The 21,630-nt window shown below is 30.8% G+C and overlaps 4 protein-coding genes across 6 annotated transcripts; 1 reads left to right on the top strand and 3 right to left on the bottom strand.

Annotated features, from left to right (window-relative positions):
* Nucleotides 1-515: 515 nt before the first annotated feature.
* LOC103578252 (sodium-coupled monocarboxylate transporter 1) lies at nt 516-5,923 on the bottom strand. Its single transcript, XM_053737765.1, has 9 exons — nt 5,715-5,923; nt 4,367-4,720; nt 3,504-3,729; nt 3,346-3,413; nt 2,981-3,276; nt 2,336-2,554; nt 2,080-2,263; nt 1,504-1,794; nt 516-999 (listed from the first exon to the last, which is right to left on the bottom strand). Exons 2-9 carry the CDS (start codon nt 4,700-4,702, stop codon nt 730-732), a joined length of 1,890 nt encoding a protein of 629 aa, XP_053593740.1. The 5' UTR covers nt 4,703-4,720; nt 5,715-5,923; the 3' UTR covers nt 516-729.
* A 2,511-nt stretch (nt 5,924-8,434) lies between these two features.
* LOC128667233 (putative sodium-dependent multivitamin transporter) lies at nt 8,435-12,536 on the bottom strand. 2 transcript variants are annotated; one of them, XM_008559267.2, is made up of 9 exons: nt 12,345-12,536; nt 12,009-12,272; nt 11,805-11,940; nt 11,395-11,616; nt 10,668-11,008; nt 10,465-10,584; nt 9,931-10,148; nt 9,614-9,831; nt 8,435-9,539 (listed from the first exon to the last, which is right to left on the bottom strand). In XM_008559267.2, exons 3-9 carry the CDS (start codon nt 11,922-11,924, stop codon nt 8,994-8,996), a joined length of 1,785 nt encoding a protein of 594 aa, XP_008557489.1. In that variant the 5' UTR covers nt 11,925-11,940; nt 12,009-12,272; nt 12,345-12,536; the 3' UTR covers nt 8,435-8,993. The 2 variants fall into 2 exon arrangements, with proteins under 2 accessions (XP_008557489.1, XP_053593749.1); XM_053737774.1 differs by lacking the exon at nt 12,009-12,272.
* A 690-nt stretch (nt 12,537-13,226) lies between these two features.
* On the bottom strand, nt 13,227-16,985 carry LOC103578266 (putative sodium-dependent multivitamin transporter). Of its 2 annotated transcripts, none has more exons than XM_008559281.3 (8): nt 16,744-16,985; nt 16,307-16,442; nt 15,871-16,092; nt 15,144-15,484; nt 14,941-15,060; nt 14,435-14,652; nt 14,150-14,367; nt 13,227-14,075 (listed from the first exon to the last, which is right to left on the bottom strand). In XM_008559281.3, exons 2-8 carry the CDS (start codon nt 16,424-16,426, stop codon nt 13,533-13,535), a joined length of 1,782 nt encoding a protein of 593 aa, XP_008557503.1. In that variant the 5' UTR covers nt 16,427-16,442; nt 16,744-16,985; the 3' UTR covers nt 13,227-13,532. The 2 variants fall into 2 exon arrangements, with proteins under 2 accessions (XP_008557503.1, XP_008557498.1); XM_008559276.3 differs by having other exon boundaries at nt 13,228-14,075; nt 16,769-16,984.
* An 887-nt stretch (nt 16,986-17,872) lies between these two features.
* Nucleotides 17,873-21,259, top strand: LOC103578281 (coatomer subunit gamma). Its single transcript, XM_008559293.3, has 3 exons — nt 17,873-18,192; nt 18,371-20,577; nt 20,652-21,259. Exons 1-3 carry the CDS (start codon nt 18,153-18,155, stop codon nt 21,036-21,038), a joined length of 2,634 nt encoding a protein of 877 aa, XP_008557515.1. The 5' UTR covers nt 17,873-18,152; the 3' UTR covers nt 21,039-21,259.
* The last annotated feature ends 371 nt before the right edge of the window (nt 21,260-21,630 follow it).

Raw genomic sequence — 21,630 nt, 5'->3', positions numbered from 1 at the left:
AAATATTTGTTTTGGTTTTACTAATTTTTATATTAATACGAGGAAATTGTAGACTTAGTAGAAATTTCGCAACTCAGTCGCCAACAACTGGACGGATTTTTTAAGTAAAATATATTTTATGTAGTTATTTAAAAATTATGTCCACAGTAAATTTAATAAAATTATTAAATTCATAGGGAGAGACATTAGTAGTAGTAATTTATTAAGAAAAATTTTTATTTAATTATCTTTTATTTGAGGGGAGTAAATTACCCAGTCTCCAGATATTTTGAAGACTAGCCTTCTAAATGTTTTTTTTTTTATAAATTTAATACTTTTGAATTTTTTATTTTCACCGATAAAAAAATAAACAAAGAAGCGAATTAACATAATTATTAAAATTTTATTAGTTTTGTTACTTATAGTAATAAAAATTTTATTTATAACAATTACTATACTTAAATTAAAAACTATGTACAGTAATAATAAGTACAGAATTGATTAGAGCTCATTAAAATTATTTTTATATAATAAAATACTTTTTTTCCTTATTAATAAAATACAATCCTCTTCACAGTTTCCAAGAACTTGATTGATTACACTTAATAATTAATGACACTACTGTGACGTCAGGTGATATTTTATGAATGAACTTCCTGTCCGATTTGAGTTGAAAGTTCTCAGTGAAGAACCTGAGAATCCTGAGATTAATATCTTTAGACATGGAGACGTTTCTAAAATTAGTGATGACTACTTAGGACTCTTGGTAACTTCTTGATTTATTCTTTCATCTTCGAGGAATAATTCAAGGGCTAAATTAGTAACACCCTGTACATTATTGTTATTTGGTAATTTATTTTTTATTGCTGATGAAGAATTACCAATATAATATTTTGTCACTGGACTCAGTAAATTTCTGTCCAGTTCATCAAGGTCCTGGGGCACTGTCATAAAACTGACAGCACTTCCGACTAATACTGTTACGCAACATCCGATCATGCTGTACCACAAGTAACTTATCTAAATTTAAATTAATTATTTTTCACTAATGAATTAATTAAAAACAAAAAAAAAATCTGATTCAATTTAACATCATTAATTTTGAATCTGATTTCTTAAGGGTATTTTCAAACAGTGTCCGCCTCCACTTTTTAAAAATACTCAATCACTCAACTGTCATATCGGTATCCAAATTTTATTCATTAATTAAAAAAAAATTAAAGAACTAATTAGAAAAAAAGCGGGCTTGCAATTTCACCGAAAGATTTAAAAAAAAATTACTTTCAATTGCTATCAGTTAGGAGTTAAACCAAATTTAGTAAACAAAATTTAAAAGTTCAAATTATAAAACGGACATGAAGATTTAACAAATTTCGTTTAATTCTCAGTTGATGACAATTGTAAGTAATTATTTTTTTAAAATTAATTAGAAAAATTTGGACATCGATTTGACAGTTGTCATTGGATATTTTTACAAAATGGGGGGCACTGTCTAAGAATGATCTCAAAATATAAAAAACTTACTTTATAAAGTGACCAAACTTGATTATTTTCATAATAATCTTCAGTGATTTCTTGATCATAAAGTGTTTCGTTAATACAAGGACAATAACTAACGGACACTTGTTTTGTTTGAATGTGTATTAAACCATTAAAAGCTGCTATTTGTGCTCCTAAACCAATCCATAATACTAACAAGAAAGCACTTATCGCACCGGTCATTGCGCCTTTTGCATTTGCCCATGGTACAAACATTCCCAACGAAAACATACCCAGTGTAACACCACCAACCATGCCATTAAACGACAAAGCGACCTTTGACAATCACAAAAAAATAGTAATAATAATAACAAACTATTATAATTAACAAAAAAAGCAGCTTTAGATAATAAAATCTCTTGGTTTTATAATAAATTTTTAAAAATGATACTGAAGTTACTGACAAATTAATTAAAATAATGAAATTGAAAAAAATGCGCGCGCTAATTTTTTAATTTTTTCAAAAATTTAAAAAATTGCCAATTGTCAGCTACATTTACACTTATACTTCAGGATCATATTTAAGATTTTTTTTTCTAAATTATAGACTAATGAGATTACCTCTAAAACACTGCCTAGACGTTCGATAACAAAAATAAAAGCAAAGCTAAATATTCCAAAGAAAATACTAATCCATCTTGCGTAAGCTGCTCCTTTTTTCGCTGGTACTTGGATATTTAATATTCCTTGAAGAATATCTTCACATGTCAGTGCGGCTAGTGAGTTCAATGCGCTTGCTACCGTACTGTTAAGTTATTATTTTTTATTAATAATAATAATTTATTTTTTTTTGCTTTAATTAATTGAAGATAATTACCCAAGAGAAGCTGCAAAAATACCAGCAACAAAAAGTCCCGGTATACCTGGATAACTACCCAAAAAATTCATAACATAAAGGGGTAAGGATTGATCTTGCCCGGTTATATATCCAGCGTTTAGTGGATCGCAGCCTTTATTTGCACTGTAAAGTATCATGCCAGTAAGGAAATTTATCGTATAAATTACAGTCAATGCTAATGATGACACCCAAAGTGCTCTGTAAGTAAAATATAATTATTTTTTATCTATATTCATTTTCAATTTTTTAAAATTTAAATCAATGAAAAAACTGTTTGCATTGCACAAATTTTTAAATTAGAATTTAATCAATGCTATGAAATTTGCTATCAAATGACTAGACTCCATATGATTAATTAATAAAATAATTTGAAGACATATTTTTTTTCTTTTCAGTAAACTCGGGCTGACTGATTAAAAAATTTCAATTGATTCTGATTTAAAGTCAATCGGAAGGTGCGAGCGCGCTCTCAGACTCCGATTAAAATTCAAAAAATTTTTGTCAGATATTTGGTACAGTAAAGATTAAAAACATCTATTTTTCGACACAATTATCATATTTTTCTCATGTACAAATAAATAAATAAATCAATTAATTAATTAATTTACTGAAAAAAATACTTACGTATTAACTTGACCTATAGATTGTACACTAAGATATTTTTGTACAGATGCTTGATTACTACAGAACATAGTGACCCAATAAAAAGTCCCGCCAATGACAACACTCCAAAAGCTGTGTCTCACAGTCGGCCGTGGATCAAAATTGAAGAACTCAATTCTATTTGCTTCAAAACTTTTACTCCAAACCTGCGATATCCCGCCTTCTAAACTCATGCCCATACCCACGACAACAAAAAGTGACAGCAGCAGTACTACCCCTTGAAAAGTATCTGTCATTATAACAGCTTTCATTCCACCCTAGGTAATAAAAATTATCAATGACACAGTTGTTGAAAATGATATTTATCTCTTAATTAATTAACTTACTTGTGAAGCGTAGAAAATACAAACGACGTAGACTAGAGCGACAGCGAGATAAGTATCCAGCCCAGTAACTAAAAAATTTGATTAGTGACAATTATTTTATTAAGTAAAAATCAATCATGTAGAAAATTGATCAATTAATTAAATTAGCCGATTGTTACCATGACTTAAAGCTAATGCTGGAGCGTAAACTGCAACCGATGAGTATAAAATCATTTGCAACATGTACAACCCACTTGCGAATAATCTGCAATGACGATTGAATCTGAGGTTCAAATATTCGTAGGTCGAAGTTAATCTTAGTCTCATGAATACAGGTAAGTAGAGTTTTGAAGTTATCGGTACCACTAGTACAAATGCTATGCAAGTCATCCAAAATTGCGTGCCCTAAATTAATTTTTAATAGTTATTAATAATAATTAAACTTAAGCTGGTCACTGTTCAAAATTTTTTCTTTAGATTTTTGAAAAATCACTTGAAATTATTTGAAAATTTTAATAATTCGTAAATATGATTTTGAAAAGTTAAATTTTCAAGTGATAAATGTCAATAAATAAAATAGTATATTTTTTTATGACTCATAAGTCATTTAATTTTGAAACTGACATTTGAAATCTGAACTTAGATTAAAATTTTTTTTTTCATGTATAATTAGTTTTTAAATACACAGAAAAAAAATAATTTTTTGGCGCGAGAATTTTTTTTTCCCAAGATAATTTTTATTTTCAAACCGTAGCGCAAAAGTTTTCTGTAGCTCTTAAAAAATTAAATTAAATTTTTTCTTATCATTGAACCAATTTGTCAAATTTCATTAAAGTCTGACCCAGTAATTATTGAACTGACTACCACGAGGTTTTAAGAAAGAAAAGTTATTTTTGACTTGTCGCTTTAATTTTTCAAACTGTCAACAAATCGATATTAACGTGAACTTAATAAATTTTATTAAATTTCACGACAATTATCGTTGAGAATAAAAAAAAATTAAACAGTGATAGGCAGGGTAAATAAAAAAAAACTAAATTACTTGACTATACATTTCAGCAGGATTACCAAGTAATTCAATAGCAGTTATAAAACTCGCAGCTAAAGACATCGCCATCGGTATCGTCCCGATACTGGACCCGCCAAGTAAAAAGTCGTTACTTGTTTCTTGTTTTTTAGAAAAAAAACCATAAAATGTACCAATTAAACATGATACTAGTAACATTATTGATAATACTAAGTAATCAATCCATGAAAAGCTGTTACGCAGCCCAGGATTTTCGATGTAGCATTTTTCTTCTTCAGCAGTTAATTGTCTTCGTTGCTCGGCTGATGATGTCGATAGCGCGATAAAGAGGATCAGCAGTCTCAGCATCATTTTCTTATCTAATTATGTCTGGTAATAATTGACATCCATTATTAACATCAATATGCATTTTTACAATAATAGGAAATAAAAAAAATATATATATTTAAAAATTTTATTGATTACAGATAACAGTGACAATTGACAGCAATAAATCTTGGGTGTGATTTATTATTTATTATTTGTTCCATGTATATATTTATATTTATATCAATGATTGATAGCTAAATAATTGTCACTAGTTCAAACTGGTATATATTTAAAAATAAAATATCAAAAATTTTATTTTCAAATTAAAATTTATTTTGAAAGATTTATCGTAATGTACCTCGAGTAATTTGAGCTGATAAATTTATATATATACAATTATATGTAATTTTATATTGTAAAAAATTAGTGGAGTGAATGCGGAATGATTTTTTATCTATTCCTCAGGTGAAATTCACTCTAGAAGAAGTTTGTTTGAACACTAAAGCTCCAAATTGGAGTGAATGTGAATTGAAATAAAATTCAAATCGATCTGAAAAAGCAAACTCTCTACTATGTAGGCTGAGTAATTCTTTTTTAAACTCCAGAACTTTGAGTGCCGGAGTGAATTCAAATTTAAATAGCGCGCAATCACTCCCAATTTTTTAAATTCAATACTGACAAAATTTTAAAAAATCATTTGTGAATAAAAATTTATCCAAAGCAGCTTAAAAGATTAAATTCAACTTGTAGTAATTTGAGCTGATAAAATTTATGTAGATCGAATTAAATGTAATTGTGATTTTATATAGATTTATATTTAATACACTACATATATATGTATATATATAATATTACTGTATTACAAGTGACATTGTACAATTGTTATTGAGTGACATAATTTTAGGATCATTTGGTCTAGTGAATTCGAACAAACAAAAAAAATTTCAAATTTTCAAACGCGTTACTAATGACCGTGTCTTCATTATCTTACCCACGTATTTAACAATATTTACACTTGTCATAAATAATAATTATATCAATGGTACACACTTACCTTGTCAAAAAAAAATAATCCTTAATTTATTCAAAATAAATCCTACAATATATATTTTAAAAATATATCTATAATTACAAAAGTCACTATAATTAATTATGTTTTTAAAAATGTTCGAAATTGCAACTGTATTATTTTACTCGATTGCCTGATGTACCGCATTAATTTAAAAATTTAAAATTTGAATTTAAAAAACAAACTTATCAGTTGATAATTTTCGGTTCAAAAAGAAAAACAAAACCGACTTTTCTTATTGATCAAGCAGAAATAAATTTGCTTATTATCTGTCACTTGCAGTTTTAAAAATATATGTATAAAAAATAGTTTTTTACAATTCAATACAACAAAATAAAATTTAAGTAAACCGTCTGGATTAAACCGGAGTAAAATTCAAAGACTGATGATGATTTTAATTGTCATATGCGCCTTTATACGACACATAATATGTCCCTACCACTATTTTTGTTGTTGCGTGGTGGATGTACACACAATATTCTCGTTTGTCGTTTTTACTCCTTCGAAATATATGTCTATCTCTGTATATATGTATTTATGTATACATATAATAATAATAAAAGAAAAAAGTAGAGCATATACTCAAGGGCGATAATTTCCTTATAATTTTACTAAAAATCGATCCTGTGGCTTAATAATAAATTCAACGATTGCGCCATAATAATAAACGATGACTAAACTGGACGATGTTTTATTAAATAAATTAAATGCATAACTATCTATTATTTCTTGCTGACATATACCAGTAATAGTAAGTAATTGTATGAAGCGATATTATGAAATTTAAGGGAATACGACGCGAGATGTCGAGATGAGGGTGACGTACATGACTTTTTCAGCATCAACACAAGTCATCGCAAATGGAGTGAGATTAATGAGTGTATCATCAACATCTTTTTCTTCATCATCATATAAATTTAGTTTTATTCACTCTTTTTAATATTTAATATATTTATATATTTATCGATATGACAATTGCTTAGATCTGATGAGTAAATTTCTTATGATGATGATGATGATGATGAAGAATATTCTTCGTAAGATGTTATCTATATATCTTTATCTTGTAATGTTTTTAAAGTATTTTAATTGTTATTGCGGTTGCTCGAGAAAAAAAAACGTTGCGTGTTAATTAACAACGCGGTAGTTTATTTATGAAACATATAATTTAGTCAGGTGTAGGATGTTTAATTAAAAAAAAAAAAAGGTAAACAAGCCAGAAATAAAGTTCTGTTTACACATTTTTCTTTTTTTTTCGAATGAGTTAAGTAAGTGAACGAGTACACGCGATTAAATGAGGGATGGGTCAACGAAGGGATGTTCTATTGATATTTTGTATTGATGAGAAAAGTTGATGGTTTGTTTTATTATTGACCGAATTTACATGATGATAAAAATCTAGGGCAACACGCAACGCGTCTTGCGGAGTTTTATCTTCACGTGAGTCCGCCTCGCGATTTTATGAAGAAAAGATTCACTGGTCGCTGTTTATATATGTATATATATATACATACTTTTTATTTGGGTATATATTGTGCGAGTTAATTTATTATGATACCATCCAATAGGGATCATGTTATTTTTGCTATCAAACGATTACACGAGTTATGATTTGAGTTTTCAGGATCAAACTGGTTCCATGCTGCTTCATTTTGACTTTTAGCCATATTATCTATGCAAGTTTATTTTAAAATCAAACAGTTTAATGCTGAATAATATTAATTTTTTGTTAATAATTAAAATCTAAATGGTTTGCTTGTAAAGATAAAATGATGTTTATTTGAAGAAATGATTTTGAAAATTTTATGAGCAGATTATATTTAAAAAATAATCACGTGATAGCTTGTAATTACTGAAACAAGTGTAAAAAATAAAAAGAAGAAGGGATTAAGTGATGATATTATAGTTTAGCGTATAGGAATTTGAATTAAAACCGCTTTTATCTGGATACCACTGGATACATTGAGATTCCAAGACGTACAGACTATTTCGTCTTGAACATTAATTCCCTAATTTGTCTTAATTGAAGATGATTAATTTTAGGGCCAGCATTTTTATTCTCGACAATCAGAGAGTAACCATCAAATTCGCTGATAGCGATCCCCATAAAACGCTTAATTATTTATGAGAATAATATACAATGGAAAAATTGGGAGGGTATTCGGATTTTATTTAAATCCAAACTCCGCCATTCGAAGTTTGCAGTTTTTTTTAAATTTACTCCTCGAACAAAGTAAAGGGGGAGTTTATTTTTTGTGTACGTGATTTCGAAGTGATCTGAATTTTATTCCAATTCACATTCACTGCAATTCGGAGTTTTATTATTAAAATAAACTCCTCTTCAAAGTGAATTTCACTCCGAGGAATAAATAAATAAACAGTCATCCGATCCGTATCTACTTCGCTAATTTTTTCAGGAACAAAAGAAAACCAATAAATTACTATCACTTTTATTAACTAACAATTACACTAGTTTATAATTTTATATATTTTTATTGCAACAAAATATACGAATTACAAATTGAAATATATAAAATTTTATCAATCAAATTATTTTAATTTTTTTTTATTGAAAATGAATTTAAAAAATTATTCATATTTTTTATGATAAATATATAAAATTAGTACTTCAACTATTTATAAAAATATGGAAAATAGAGTAAGCATATAAATTATTATAATTTAATTATTTATTTAAAAAAATATACATCTATAATAATGACAATGATGTCATAAAAGTTAACATTATAGTACTGTACATATGTATAAAATTCAATATTTTAAAATTACATAAGTTTGTTAATAGTAAAATAAATAATCATTTTATCTATGAAATTTTGATTTAAGTACGGGAGGTATCAATAGAAATAATTATTTATGTGAATATAATTAAGGAGCGGTTACCCATTGCCCTGAGATAGAAAAGTACTTAAGGTTTTTAAAAATTAATTATATAAAGCATCAGCATGTTCATTAACATCACACATTTGTCTCAAGGCTGAATCGGTTTAATTACCAAGATAATAAACAAGACAATCATCATTCCGGAAAGAAAATATTCATCCAGATTACTGATAAAATGGATTTGAAAACTCTTGAGAAAATAGTTTTTGAGAGCGAGGCAATAAATTCAAACTTTGTACTTTTTTTTTATGAAACTTAAAATTTAAATATAAAAACAATGGATTGTAAGTTGATTTTTACAATAATTTATGATGCGATGAAAACTTGATTGTAACTACTGAAAAATTCGTGACAAGATGGTTACATGCTAGTGGTAGCAGTGTCGATATTATTTTTACTTTCAAATTGATATTTTTGTGCAGTAAAATTAGGATCAGTCTCAAGCCTCTTGCGAACACGTTTAGCTATAAATGGGAAGAACAGATCTGGATCAATGGCTCGTTGGCTCTCGAACCCAAAGCACCGAGAAATTTTACTGGTGATCATGCCAATGGTGATTGTCAACACAAGACCAATCAGGGAAACCCACAAGTAAGAAAGTCGGTAGAGGTAAAAAAATTCCGAGTTACTACGGACATGAGGATGCAAGTAATCATGTAGCGTTTGATGATTCATTTCTAGCGTCTGGTTGAGTAAAAGTAACGTTCCATTACTGCAGCCCTCAATGGATACTGGTAACGCCGGTGGAGCTGGTCGCGGACCACCGAATGAGATCCATAATGAAAATACAAGTGATACTGTCGTACCTAGAATAGCACCACTCTGAGTTGATGATTCAAATAACATTCCCAGGGTAAATAAACCTAATAGCGGCCCACCAACGGCTCCAAATATTGTCAAGCTTGTCTGCAATTTATGAATGTTGATGTTAATTATTGAAAATAAGCGAAAAATAATAAATAATAAATGATTTCATTTACTTGAAGGACACTTCCTAAGTACTGAGCAAGTACAGCAAGAGCTATACATAAAAATCCAAGTGAAAATGCTAGAAATTTTCCTAATATCAATGACGTTGATGGTGATAATTGTTTTTTTGTACATTTCAAGTACAGGGGTTTTATATAATCTTCCAAACTAACAGCTGCAAGGGAATTTAGTGCTGCTGATATTGTACTTAATCCCGCACTAAATACACCTGTGATAAAATAATAATAATAATTATTGTTATTACTCTGGGACAAATAAAAATATGAAGATAAAAGTAATGATAAACAAATAAATTTTGAATACAAACCAGCGATAATTAAACCAGGAAGACCTGGAATTGAAGACATTGTCTCCATAACATAGAATGGCATCAGCATATCTGGTTGTTTTATTTTTCCGGCTGTTTTTGGATCACAGTTGAAATATTTGCTGTAAATTGACAATCCGGCTAAACTTGTTGTGAGATTCAGTATTATAAGAACCGGAAGGCAAAACCACATCGCGCGTTGTGCTGATTTCAAACTCCTGGTGACAGCAAATAAAATTATTAGACTTAAGTTTTACACAAATTTTTTTAAAATTATTTGTAGTATAGAAATGTGATGATAATAATAAATAAAACTAAAAAATGTGTAGACTCATATCTCGTGTTGATAAAAAAACAAATAAATAATCAGATAACAAAAGTAAATGAATAATTGCTATGATAAAATTTAATCGTCAGTTAAATAATTACATGGTGTTTATTTTAATGAATTAAGTATATAAATAAAATAATATAAAATTATTGTCCTTGGAATAAATTTAAGCATAAAGTCAAATCAAAAATAAAATTACTTACTTGACAGTTAAAAATCGTTGTACTTGAATTTGATTTACTCCGTAGAGTGATAAAAATGTACACATTCCTCCAATTATGAGACTCCACCATGTGTGGCGTTCGGTAGGATCAATAGAAAAGCTACAGACCATAACAATTATGTAAATTAAAATATAAAAAGATAATAATAAATGAATTGTAAATAAAATAAATTATTAAATTACTGATTAAAATCTATACGGCCGCCTTGACTTGCAATGTTCCATACTTCGTCGAGGCCACCGGCTGAATAAGCGGCTACGGCAATTACAGCAATTAACGAAGCAAACATCAAAACTGCTTGGAAAATATCTGTTATCAATACAGCTTTTATTCCGCCGATACTAGAATAAAAAGCGCAGGCTAAGCCGACTGATAGGATACTTTTCATTCTTGATAAGTCAGTTGTCGTCTCAAAGGCCAAAGCCGGAGCGTAAAGCACCACGCCCGAGTACAATAACATTTGGAGCCACACGACGAAGCTCGCTAACAATCTCGTTGGTACTCCGAAACGCCTTTCTAAATACTTTCGCAAAATATTGTTATATTTATCATTTGTAATTGCTAAATTACTAATTAACCAGTATTTATTACTCGGAAAAAAGAATACTGGACAAAATTACAGTTTCAAATATCAGCAAAGTCCCTCTACTTCAAAACTGTTAAAATTACATTATTTCTGAGACATTACAGTTTCATATAAGACTTTTTCCAGTCCTTAACAGCATACAGGTTTTCAAACTTCAAATTTCGCGGTAGAAACTGTAAAATTTGGTATCTGTAATTGTAATTACTTTATAACAAGAAGTAGTTTCAATTATTACAGTGCAATCTACAATACTTGAAGTTTTTTATACGAGGGCTCTGTTCTTGTACTAAAAACTGTAATTTTCCCACTGCTCTTTTTTATACCTCATAAGTACTCGTTGCTTGCAGTTTATAAAATACTGGCAAAAATCCATAGCAAATTATTGGAGTAGACAATATATAATTAATATTTATGACAATAAACTGCGTTCCGTAAACATAATTTTCAGCAGACATTCCTAAGAGTGTTATTGCAGACATAAATGACACCATCAAAGCAATACCAACTGACAGCGGACCCATTGATCGGTTTGCCGAAAAATATTCCTACAATAAAACGAGTAAATTATTAAAAATTAATTGCTAAAAAAAATTTGTCCTTTGCTTGATTGAATTCGGTGAAATTAAATGAATGATCACATTCATTAAAGTCAATTGCTATGGGAATAAAAAGTGCTCAGTAATATATTTTATTTATTTAATTGATGGCATTAATTATTTACTATTCAAATTACCTCGGATGTTTTTTGTTTGCCTCCGGTGAAACGATAATAAATTCCGATACCAACACTAATAGCAATTGTCAGTGTAATCACCAGATAATCAACCAATCCTAATGTTTTTGTCGATTCCATTATCGTCAACTATTCACTGCATCAAAAAAAGTTTAATTTGAAATTTATTTTAAAATTTTCCATAAATAATTAGTATTGACATACCAGTTATCAATTATTATTATTATTATTATTATTATTATTATTATTATTATTATTATTATTATTATTATTATTATTATTATTATTATTATTATTATTATTATTATTATTATTATTATTATTAATGAGAAAAAAATTCAAATCAGTGTGTAAGTGATGAATTAAATTTGAAATCAGATCATCATATATTTTCGCCGCCACAAATTTATATTTCGCTCGAATCCGAATTATCCATTAAAAAGTTTTTGTAATGAGGTCAATAATTATCTGTATCAAAAATAAATAATTTTTAGAATAATTTACTAGTGAATTTAAAATTTTAAAAAATATATTAATTACCTCGTAAACGTCCGATGCGGCAACAAGTAACTGCCAGTGGTTTCTAACCGGGTCTTTCTATTTAATTACCAATCAAGATAGAACTCATATCAATTACTGCATATCTTATGCTTACACTTATAATCTGACTCTAAATATATATATATATGACACATGATATTACCACGTGCTTATCAATACTTTGGTAAAAAATATCTGAAGACTCAGGTCGGTGTCGTGGGATAAATTTACCTGGCGAATATTATTGCTATAAAATCCAAATTTAATTGAACAGATGGCATAAAGAGACTATTCTTTAATTTAAAATAAAGATAACGATCAGTTTTATTGAAAGTAATTGATAATTATAACTACTTCTTGTACAAATGATTATTTATTCTACTACTTGGCCACATTTTGGCGCTGAAATTTAAATTTTACAGATAACATTAATTTCTATTGCATGGAAATTTTTTAAATCTCTGTGATGACGTGTGAAAATTAAATTACTCACGTCTTTAGTTTTTAAAAGGAGTTTTATATATATATTTATATATAAATTTTTTAGTAACAGAACAAACTGAGACAAATAAGAGAGAGTGCGTCTAAAAAATTGATTTATTAATTAAATAAAATGTAAAAATAATTAAAATATGTTTGATATACTCCTGAGGGTAAAAAATTGGGACTATTTTATAAAGAAATATTAATTAATAAATTATCATCAGTCATATTTTTTAGATATGTTTTTATAAATATAAAAATTTTTAAAATTCATAACAAACATTCAGGCCATAATTAAAAAAAAAAAAAAAAAAAACATTTATTAACATTTTATAAAATTTGTAAAACTTAACATTCGTCAAAAATATAAAAATAATTTTTAAAAATACAATTATTAACGTAAAGTTTTATAATCACAACTATTTGGTTACTGAACTTTGGTAATATATTTAAGTATAATTTGTTTTATTGTCAATTAATTATTTTATTAAATTATCAAAAAATATATATTTTTTTATTATATTAATACTAAAATTTCCTATAGCAATTCGATCTAAGTACCGCATTATCATAAAAATTGTACTAATAATAATACCTTAGGTATTATAAGTATTCCAGCGGACTCAATTACTCATATTTGTGTTCAAAGTTGCCATTGAGGTCGCGAGATATGAATTAAATTTGAAATAGTTATCGAAATTTATATCACAAGCACGTAGTGGCATCAAGATCGTCTTTACGCTCAAATTGATATTTATGTGCAGTAATACTTGGATCAGTCTCAAGCCTCTTACGAATACGATTAGCGACAAACGGGAAGAAAAGATCTGGATCAATGGCTCGCTGGCTCTCGAATCCGAACCACTGAGACAGTTTGCTGGTAATCATGCCAACGACGACTGTCATCACAAGACCAATGGGAGCATTCCACATGTAAGAAAGTCGGTAGAGGTAAAAAAATTCCGAGTTACTACGGACATGGGGATGCAAGTAATCATGTAGCGTTTGATGATTCGATTCTAGCGTCTGGTTGAGTAAAAGTAACGTTCCATTACTGCAGCCCTCAATGGATACTGGTAACGCCGGTGGAGCTGGTCGCGGACCACCGAATGAGATCCATAATAAAAATACAAGTGATACTGTCGTACCCAGCATAGCACCACGTTGAGTTGACGATTCAAACAACATTCCCAGGGTAAATAAACCTACTAGTGGCCCACCAACGGCTCCAAATATTGTCAAGCTTATCTGCAATTTATGAATGTTGATGTTAATTATTGAAAATAAGCGTAAAATAATAAATAATAAATGATTTCATTTACTTGAAGGACACCTCCTAGGTACTGAGCAAGTACAGCAAGAGCTATACATAAAATACCGAGTGTAAATGCTATTATTTTTCCTAATATCAATGATGATGTTGGTGGAAATTGTTTTTTTGTAAATTTTGTGTACAGGGGTTTTATATAATCTTCTAGACTAACAGCCGCAAGAGCGTTTAGAGCCGCTGATATGGTACTTAATCCCGCACTAAAGACACCTGCGATAAAATAGTTATTATTGTTACGCTGAAAAATATGAAAATACATGAATTTTGTGGAACTGACCGGCGATAAATAAACCTGATAAACCGGGTATTGAAGACATTGTCTCCATAACGAAGAATGGCATCAGCATATCTGATTGTTTTATTGCTCCGGCTGTCTTTGGATCACAGTTATAATATTTACTGTACATTGCAAGTCCTGAGAAACATGTTGTGATAGACAGTGCTGTTAGAACGGGCCAACAGAACCACAGCGCATTTTGTGCTGACCTCAGACTCCTGGAAATAAATAATTTACATTATCTATAATTTACAGTCACAAAGACTTTTTAAAAGATTAGTGTAATCGCGCTCTGAACTAAATATCAATAGACACTATAATTCGTATCTTTTGATGATAGAAAAAAAATAATTTTTAATCAGATAACGAAAGCAAATAAGTAATTACTTTGATAAGTATTTATCAAATTTATAATCATATTGTACTTAAAAAAAATTATTTAGAGAATTGAAATTTACTATTGATATCCTTGGTAATTTCCGTGGTGATGAAATAAAATATCTTACTTGACAGTTAACATCCGTTGAACTTGAATTTGATTCACTCCATAGAGTGACAAATATGTACAAAGTCCTCCAATTATGAGACTCCACCATGTGTGGCGTTCGGTAGGATCAATAGAAAAGCTATCAACCATAACAATTATATAAATTAAAATATAAAAAGATAATAATAAATGAATTATAAATAAAATAAATTATTAAATTACTGATTAAAATCTATACGGCCGCCTTGACTTGCAATGTTCCATACTTCGTCGAGGCCACCGGCCGAATAAGCGGCTACGGCAATTACAGCAATCAATGAAGCAAACATCAAAACTGCTTGGAAAATATCTGTTATCAATACGGCTTTTATTCCGCCGATACTAGAATAAAAAGCGCAGGCTAAGCCGACTGATAGGATACTTTTCATTCTTGATAGGTCAGTTGTCGTCTCAAAGGCCAAAGCCGGAGCGTAAAGCACCACGCCCGAGTACAATAACATTTGGAGCCACACGACGAAGCTCGCTAACAATCTCGTTGGTACTCCGAAACGCCTTTCTAAATACTTTCGCAAAATATTGTTATATTTATCATTTGTAATTGCTAAATTACTAATTAACCAGTATTTATTACTCGGAAAAAAGAATACTGGACAAAATTACAGTTTCAAATATCAGCAAAGTCCCTCTACTTCAAAACTGTTAAAATTACATTATTTCTGAGACGTTACAGTTTCATATAAGACTTTTTTCAGTCCTTAACAGCATACAGGTTTTCAAACTTCAAATTTCGCGGTAGAAACTGTAAAATTTGGTATCTGTAATTGTAATTACTTTATTACAAGAAGTAGTCTCAATTATTACAGTGCAATCAACAATACTTGAAGTTTTTTATACGAGGGCTCTGTTCTTGTACTAAAAACTGTAATTTTCCCACTGCTCTTTTTTATACCTCATAAGTACTCGTTGCTTGCAGTTTATAAAATACTGGCAAAAATCCATAGCACACTATTGGTGTGCCAATTAAGTAAGATATATTTATAACAACAAATTGTGATCCATAGACATAATTTTCAGCGGATAATCCTAAAAGTGTAATCGCAGACATAAATGACACCATCAAAGCAATACCAACTGACAGCGGACCCATTGATCGGTTCGCCGAAAAATATTCCTGTGAAATTTAAAATAAAATAAGGAGTTAGGAGAACTGATTGCATCATTGATCACGTGTATAACACAGTCTGTAGAGAATATTCATGTTTTTAAGATTGAGATTTAACGACGAATAAATCTATTGATTGGAGACAATTACTATGTAAATGAAAGTGCTTAGTCATATTTTATTTATCTTACTAGTATCATCGATTCTGTACTCTTTTAATTACCTCAGCTGTTTTCTGTCTGCCTCCAGTCAAACGATAGTAAATTCCAATGCCAACACTAATGACAATCATCAGCGAAATGACCAGATAATCGATCGTCCCTAATGTTCTAATTACCCCCATGATCGATAACTATTCTCTGAAATTTAAAAATTAATACATCATTCAAAAAACAATTATAATTTTCATGACATTGTATATTCAGAAAAATTTATCACTCAGTAATTTATTCGACCTCTTGAAAATAATTAGTTTAAAAAATATGAACGTTTAAAATTCCAACTATTTTTTTATTCATAATTGTTATTTAAAAATTTGAATTATTCGCGTTATTATCATTGATGTTTATAAAGATAAAATATATCCTTTATATTCATAATCTATGATATGTTTAATATCGGCAAAATGATAAATGTTATTTAATAAGTAAAAGTGATAACCAGATAAGAATCCAAGAGCCTTCACCTTCCGGTAAATTTATTTGTTGCAGCACAAAAGAACTGCCTACGATCTAATTGTGATTCTTCAATTACATTACTTGGAGTACTAAGTACACATAATTTTTATACTTCTTATATAGACATCTATACATACATCCGTGTATACGTGATCACCACGTGTTATCAGCACATACTGTAATACTGTGATATAAACTTTCGTTTTCTAACGCACACCCGGCCAGACATTGACTTGGTCTTTGGAGACCAGCGCGAATGGCGGCTGATTTAACATTTTAAACTGTAAATTATTTTTATTTCTATTAAATTTCAATATAATTAGTACTTATATCACATATTATATATATTTTTAAATATAATCTCAGTTGGTAGTTTCCCTTTTTTTAAAAATTTAAATTACCTGAATGTCAACCATATTTATAAATAATACTGAAGTTATCTGACGTCTAATAATTTTTGGATTTTTTTTAATAGATAAATAATAAAAAAAAAATATTTTAAAAAATTGCACCAATAGTTTTTTGAATTTTCTACATGTGCATATTTTTAATTGTTTTTTTTTGTCATGTTTTTAAAAAAAAAATCCAAAAAATTTTTAATTGCCTGTTAACTTCAGGATCATATTTATAATTATTTTAAAAATAATAAGAGTGAATACAGCAGATATGAGACAATTTATACGTTTTGAATAATAATTAAAATAAAAAAAATGCGCGTACTGACTTTCTAATTATTAATATTCACATTTTCAAATTTTTATTCCTATTCCATTCATACATTTTATTTATTTATTCAAAAATTTTAAAAATTGACAACTGACAGCTACATTCACAATTATAAAATAATGAGAGTGAATGCAGCAGATATGAGACAATTTATAAGTTTTGAATAAATAAATTAAATAATGACAATAATGAAATTTCAAAAATTGCGTGCGCTGATTTTTCAATTATTAAATTTTTATTTTAATTGCATTTAAGTTTTATTTATTTATTCAAAAATTTAAAAAATTGACAACTGTCAGCTACATTCACTCTCATAAAAAATAACTCAGTCGTTATAAATTGAACTGTCATATCGACAGCTAGTACTGAACTCTTGATGCAGATCAGTCAATTAAATCGTAAAAATAAAATTACATAAAATATTTATTAATTATTTAATAAATCGAGAGCGAAAATTAAAAAACAAAATTTAAAAAATAATTTGTGATAATTAAAAGCAAGTTAATATAGTTGATCAATTGAACCCGTCAGTAAATAAACACGTTGATCAAACTGTCGTTGTCGACTGACTGAGAAAAAATAACTAATGGCCGCTGGTCGTGTGTAAAGTGTTCAGGTGACGTGGCTATGTTAGTATAAAAATATTTAATAAATAATATATTTAAGATGAATGCTTTTAAACGGGATAAAAAAGAAGAAGAAGATGGTAAGTTTTATCTTGGACATTTAAATTATCAATTAGATAACTAGTTACCAATTACAAATTTAAATTGTCACGTCTGTTTGACAACTCCCTTTACATTAACGCTAAATTTCATCATTTATTTTATAATTAATTATTACTTCAATTTATAATCAGTAATTGACATAATAATTTTTTTTAGGAGGTGGTAATCCGTTTCAAAACTTAGAAAAGACAGCTGTGCTCCAAGAATCAAGAACTTTCAATGATACACCAGTAAATCCACGAAAATGTAGTATCATAATGACAAAAATATTGTATCTGCTGAATCAAGGCGAGCTGCTCGGAAAAGCAGAAGCCACCGAAACATTTTTTGCAATGACTAAATTATTCCAATCACGAGACGTCATATTGCGCAGGTTAGTTTACCTGGGAATAAAAGATTTGAGTACAGTAGCTGAGGATGTGATCATTGTGACGTCAAGTCTGACCAAGGACATGACCGGCAAGGAGGATTTGTACAGAGCACCAGCAATACGCGCTCTCTGCACGATAACTGATGCTGGAATGCTGGCTGCCATTGAGAGATACATGAAACAAGCGATTGTTGACAAATCACCGGCAGTATCAAGCGCTGCTTTGGTCTCATCACTGCACTTGAGCAACGTATCGGGTGACGTTGCACGTAGATGGGCCAATGAAGCACAAGAAGCACTAAATTCTGACAATGTCATGGTCCAATATCACGCTCTGGGTGTTTTGTACCAAGCGAGAAAGTCTGATAAGCATGCTGTCATTAAACTCACGGCGAAACTTATCAGAAGTCGGCAGAAAAGTCCATATGCCACGTGCATGATAATCAGGATGGCTTGCAAGCTGCTGGATGACGTCAATGAGAGCAATGAATTGCTGGATTTCATTGAAGGTTGCTTGAGACACAAGTCTGAGATGGTTGTCTATGAAGCTGCTCATGCTCTCGTCAATCTGGGACGCAGTGGAATACGTGAAATAGCACCGGCAATCAGTGTGCTCCAGCTCTTCTGCGGGTCACCCAAAGCTGCACTGAGATTCGCGGCCGTTCGCACGCTTAATAAAGTCGCCATGACTCATCCAGCTGCTGTTACTGCGTGTAACCTGGACCTGGAGAATCTTATTACTGATTCAAATCGTTCAATTGCTACACTGGCAATCACAACTCTTCTTAAGACCGGAGCTGAGAGTTCAGTAGATCGTTTGATGAAACAAATAGCGACCTTTGTATCAGAAATTTCAGATGAATTCAAAGTCGTCGTCGTTCAAGCAATCAGAGCACTGTGCCAGAAGTTCCCGCGCAAGCACTCTGTGCTGATGAATTTCTTGTCGGCGATGCTGAGAGACGAGGGTGGGTTGGAGTACAAAGCAGCTATCGCTGACACAATTATCGCTGTAATGGAGGGTAATTCTGAAGCAAAGGAAGCTGGACTTGCACATCTCTGCGAGTTTATTGAAGACTGCGAGCATACATCTCTCGCCGTCCGCATTCTCCATCTTCTGGGACAAGAAGGACCAACGTCAAAAAATCCATCTCGTCATATTCGTTTTATTTACAATCGCGTGATCCTTGAGAGCGCAAGTGTAAGAGCAGCAGCAGTCGCTGCCCTAGCTCATTTTGCCGCAGTCTGTCCAGATTTGCTACCAAATGTTCTCGTTTTACTCTCACGTTGCCAACTTGATTCTGACGACGAAGTACGCGACCGTGCTGCGTATTACTGTAGGATTCTACAGGAACGTAATGATCCAACAATCTTACCTACACTTATCCATCCACCACAACTCTCAATCCCAAGCCTCGAGAGAGCTCTCCGCAATTACATCCAGTCTCCAATGGACGAGCCATTCGACATCGGTCAAGTACCACCAGCACAAGCTGTCGAAGAACCGACTCCAGCAGAGGTACAGCTCATCACACGACCGACTCAACCACGACTTACACGAGAAGAAAGCTACACTGAAAAACTGTCTCAAGTTCCACAGTTGATGATGATCCTTCAGAAATCACCGCTCTTTAAATCATCATCAGTATTTGAACTTACGGAGTCTGAAACGGAGTACAATGTCAAGTGTGTCAAACACTCATGTGGCGATTTTCTCATCTTACAGTTCGACTGCTTAAATACATTAACTGACCTAGTGCTAGAGAACGTCAGTGTCGCAGTTGAAGCACCGGAAGGATACACTCTTATTGGAGAAATATCCTGTCCCAAGCTAGCGTACAACGAGCCAGGAACAACTTACACTATCCTACAGTTTCCTGAAGACATCAATGCCAGCGTGATGACCACTCCAGCGACTTTGAAATTCATTGCTCGCGACTGCGACCCCACTACTGGACTTCCTGAAGCTGATCAAGGATACCAGGATGAGTATATGGTTCGTATTAATTTTTTAATCAGTTAGCTAAGTGTGAATATGACTAGTTACTAATTAATTATTTCAATTGACAGCTCGAAGACCTCGAAGTGACTCTGGCTGACCAAATGCGCGGCTCAGGCACCCGAGGAATGGACATGAATGCCGCCTGGGAAGCTGCGGCGACACGTGGATTCACTTGTATGGAAGATACCTTCGCTTTGGGAGCCAACGTCACAACTTTGGAAGCTGCTGTGCAGAGTCTCGTTGGTTTCTTGGCTCTCGAGCCGGCAGATCGCAGCGACAGGGTGCCTCCCGGTGCTACATCTCACGTATTGCTACTCCATGGTTACTTCCGCGGTGGAAAGGAAATATTTTCCCGCGCTAGATTAGCTCTCGCTGATACCCAGGTTACAATGCAGTTGTCCGTACGTTCTCAGGACCCTGATGTCGCAGCACTTGTCCTCGCATCAGTTGGTTAATTTTATTTTATTGTCTAATTATCAAAAGTGTCTATTTAAATATTAAGATGATAAATCAAGATGTCTTGTTGATGCTTATGGTAATTAGATATACTTATAATTGTTGTACAGATAAGATAAATCAATTAGTTGTTAAGATAATTATCTATCAATACTTTTTCGATTCATTTATTTCATATTTTTATCATTGTATTCTTAATATCAAGATTTATGTTAATAAAATAAATATATATAAGAACATAGTCTTCATTAATTTGAAAAATTTAGAGGTTCATCCCTGATAGCAAGACTAGTTACAACGTTGCGATCAAGTTGATGACAACTTTGTTGACTACAAGTTATTACCAACTTTTCCAAAAATTTGACTGTAATTTACTGCCACCTTCTGGAAAAATTGAGGGCAACTTTCCATCACCTAATGGATGACAACTTTTGCCGCCAAATTTTTCAGTAAGTTGACGCCCAGTTGTCAACTTATGGAATTGACAATTTCTGGGTTCAACTTGACAAGTTGCAACAGTTAGTTGAGTTGTCATCAGCTTGGCTGTCAGGGAAATGATACTCAGCTGACGTTTAGTTTTTGAATTTTTTT

This window comes from Microplitis demolitor, chromosome 1 (genome assembly GCF_026212275.2).
Source record: "Microplitis demolitor isolate Queensland-Clemson2020A chromosome 1, iyMicDemo2.1a, whole genome shotgun sequence".
In the NCBI taxonomy this organism is placed as follows: domain Eukaryota; kingdom Metazoa; phylum Arthropoda; class Insecta; order Hymenoptera; family Braconidae; genus Microplitis; species Microplitis demolitor.
This window is presented reverse-complemented; position numbering and strand designations above follow the sequence as displayed.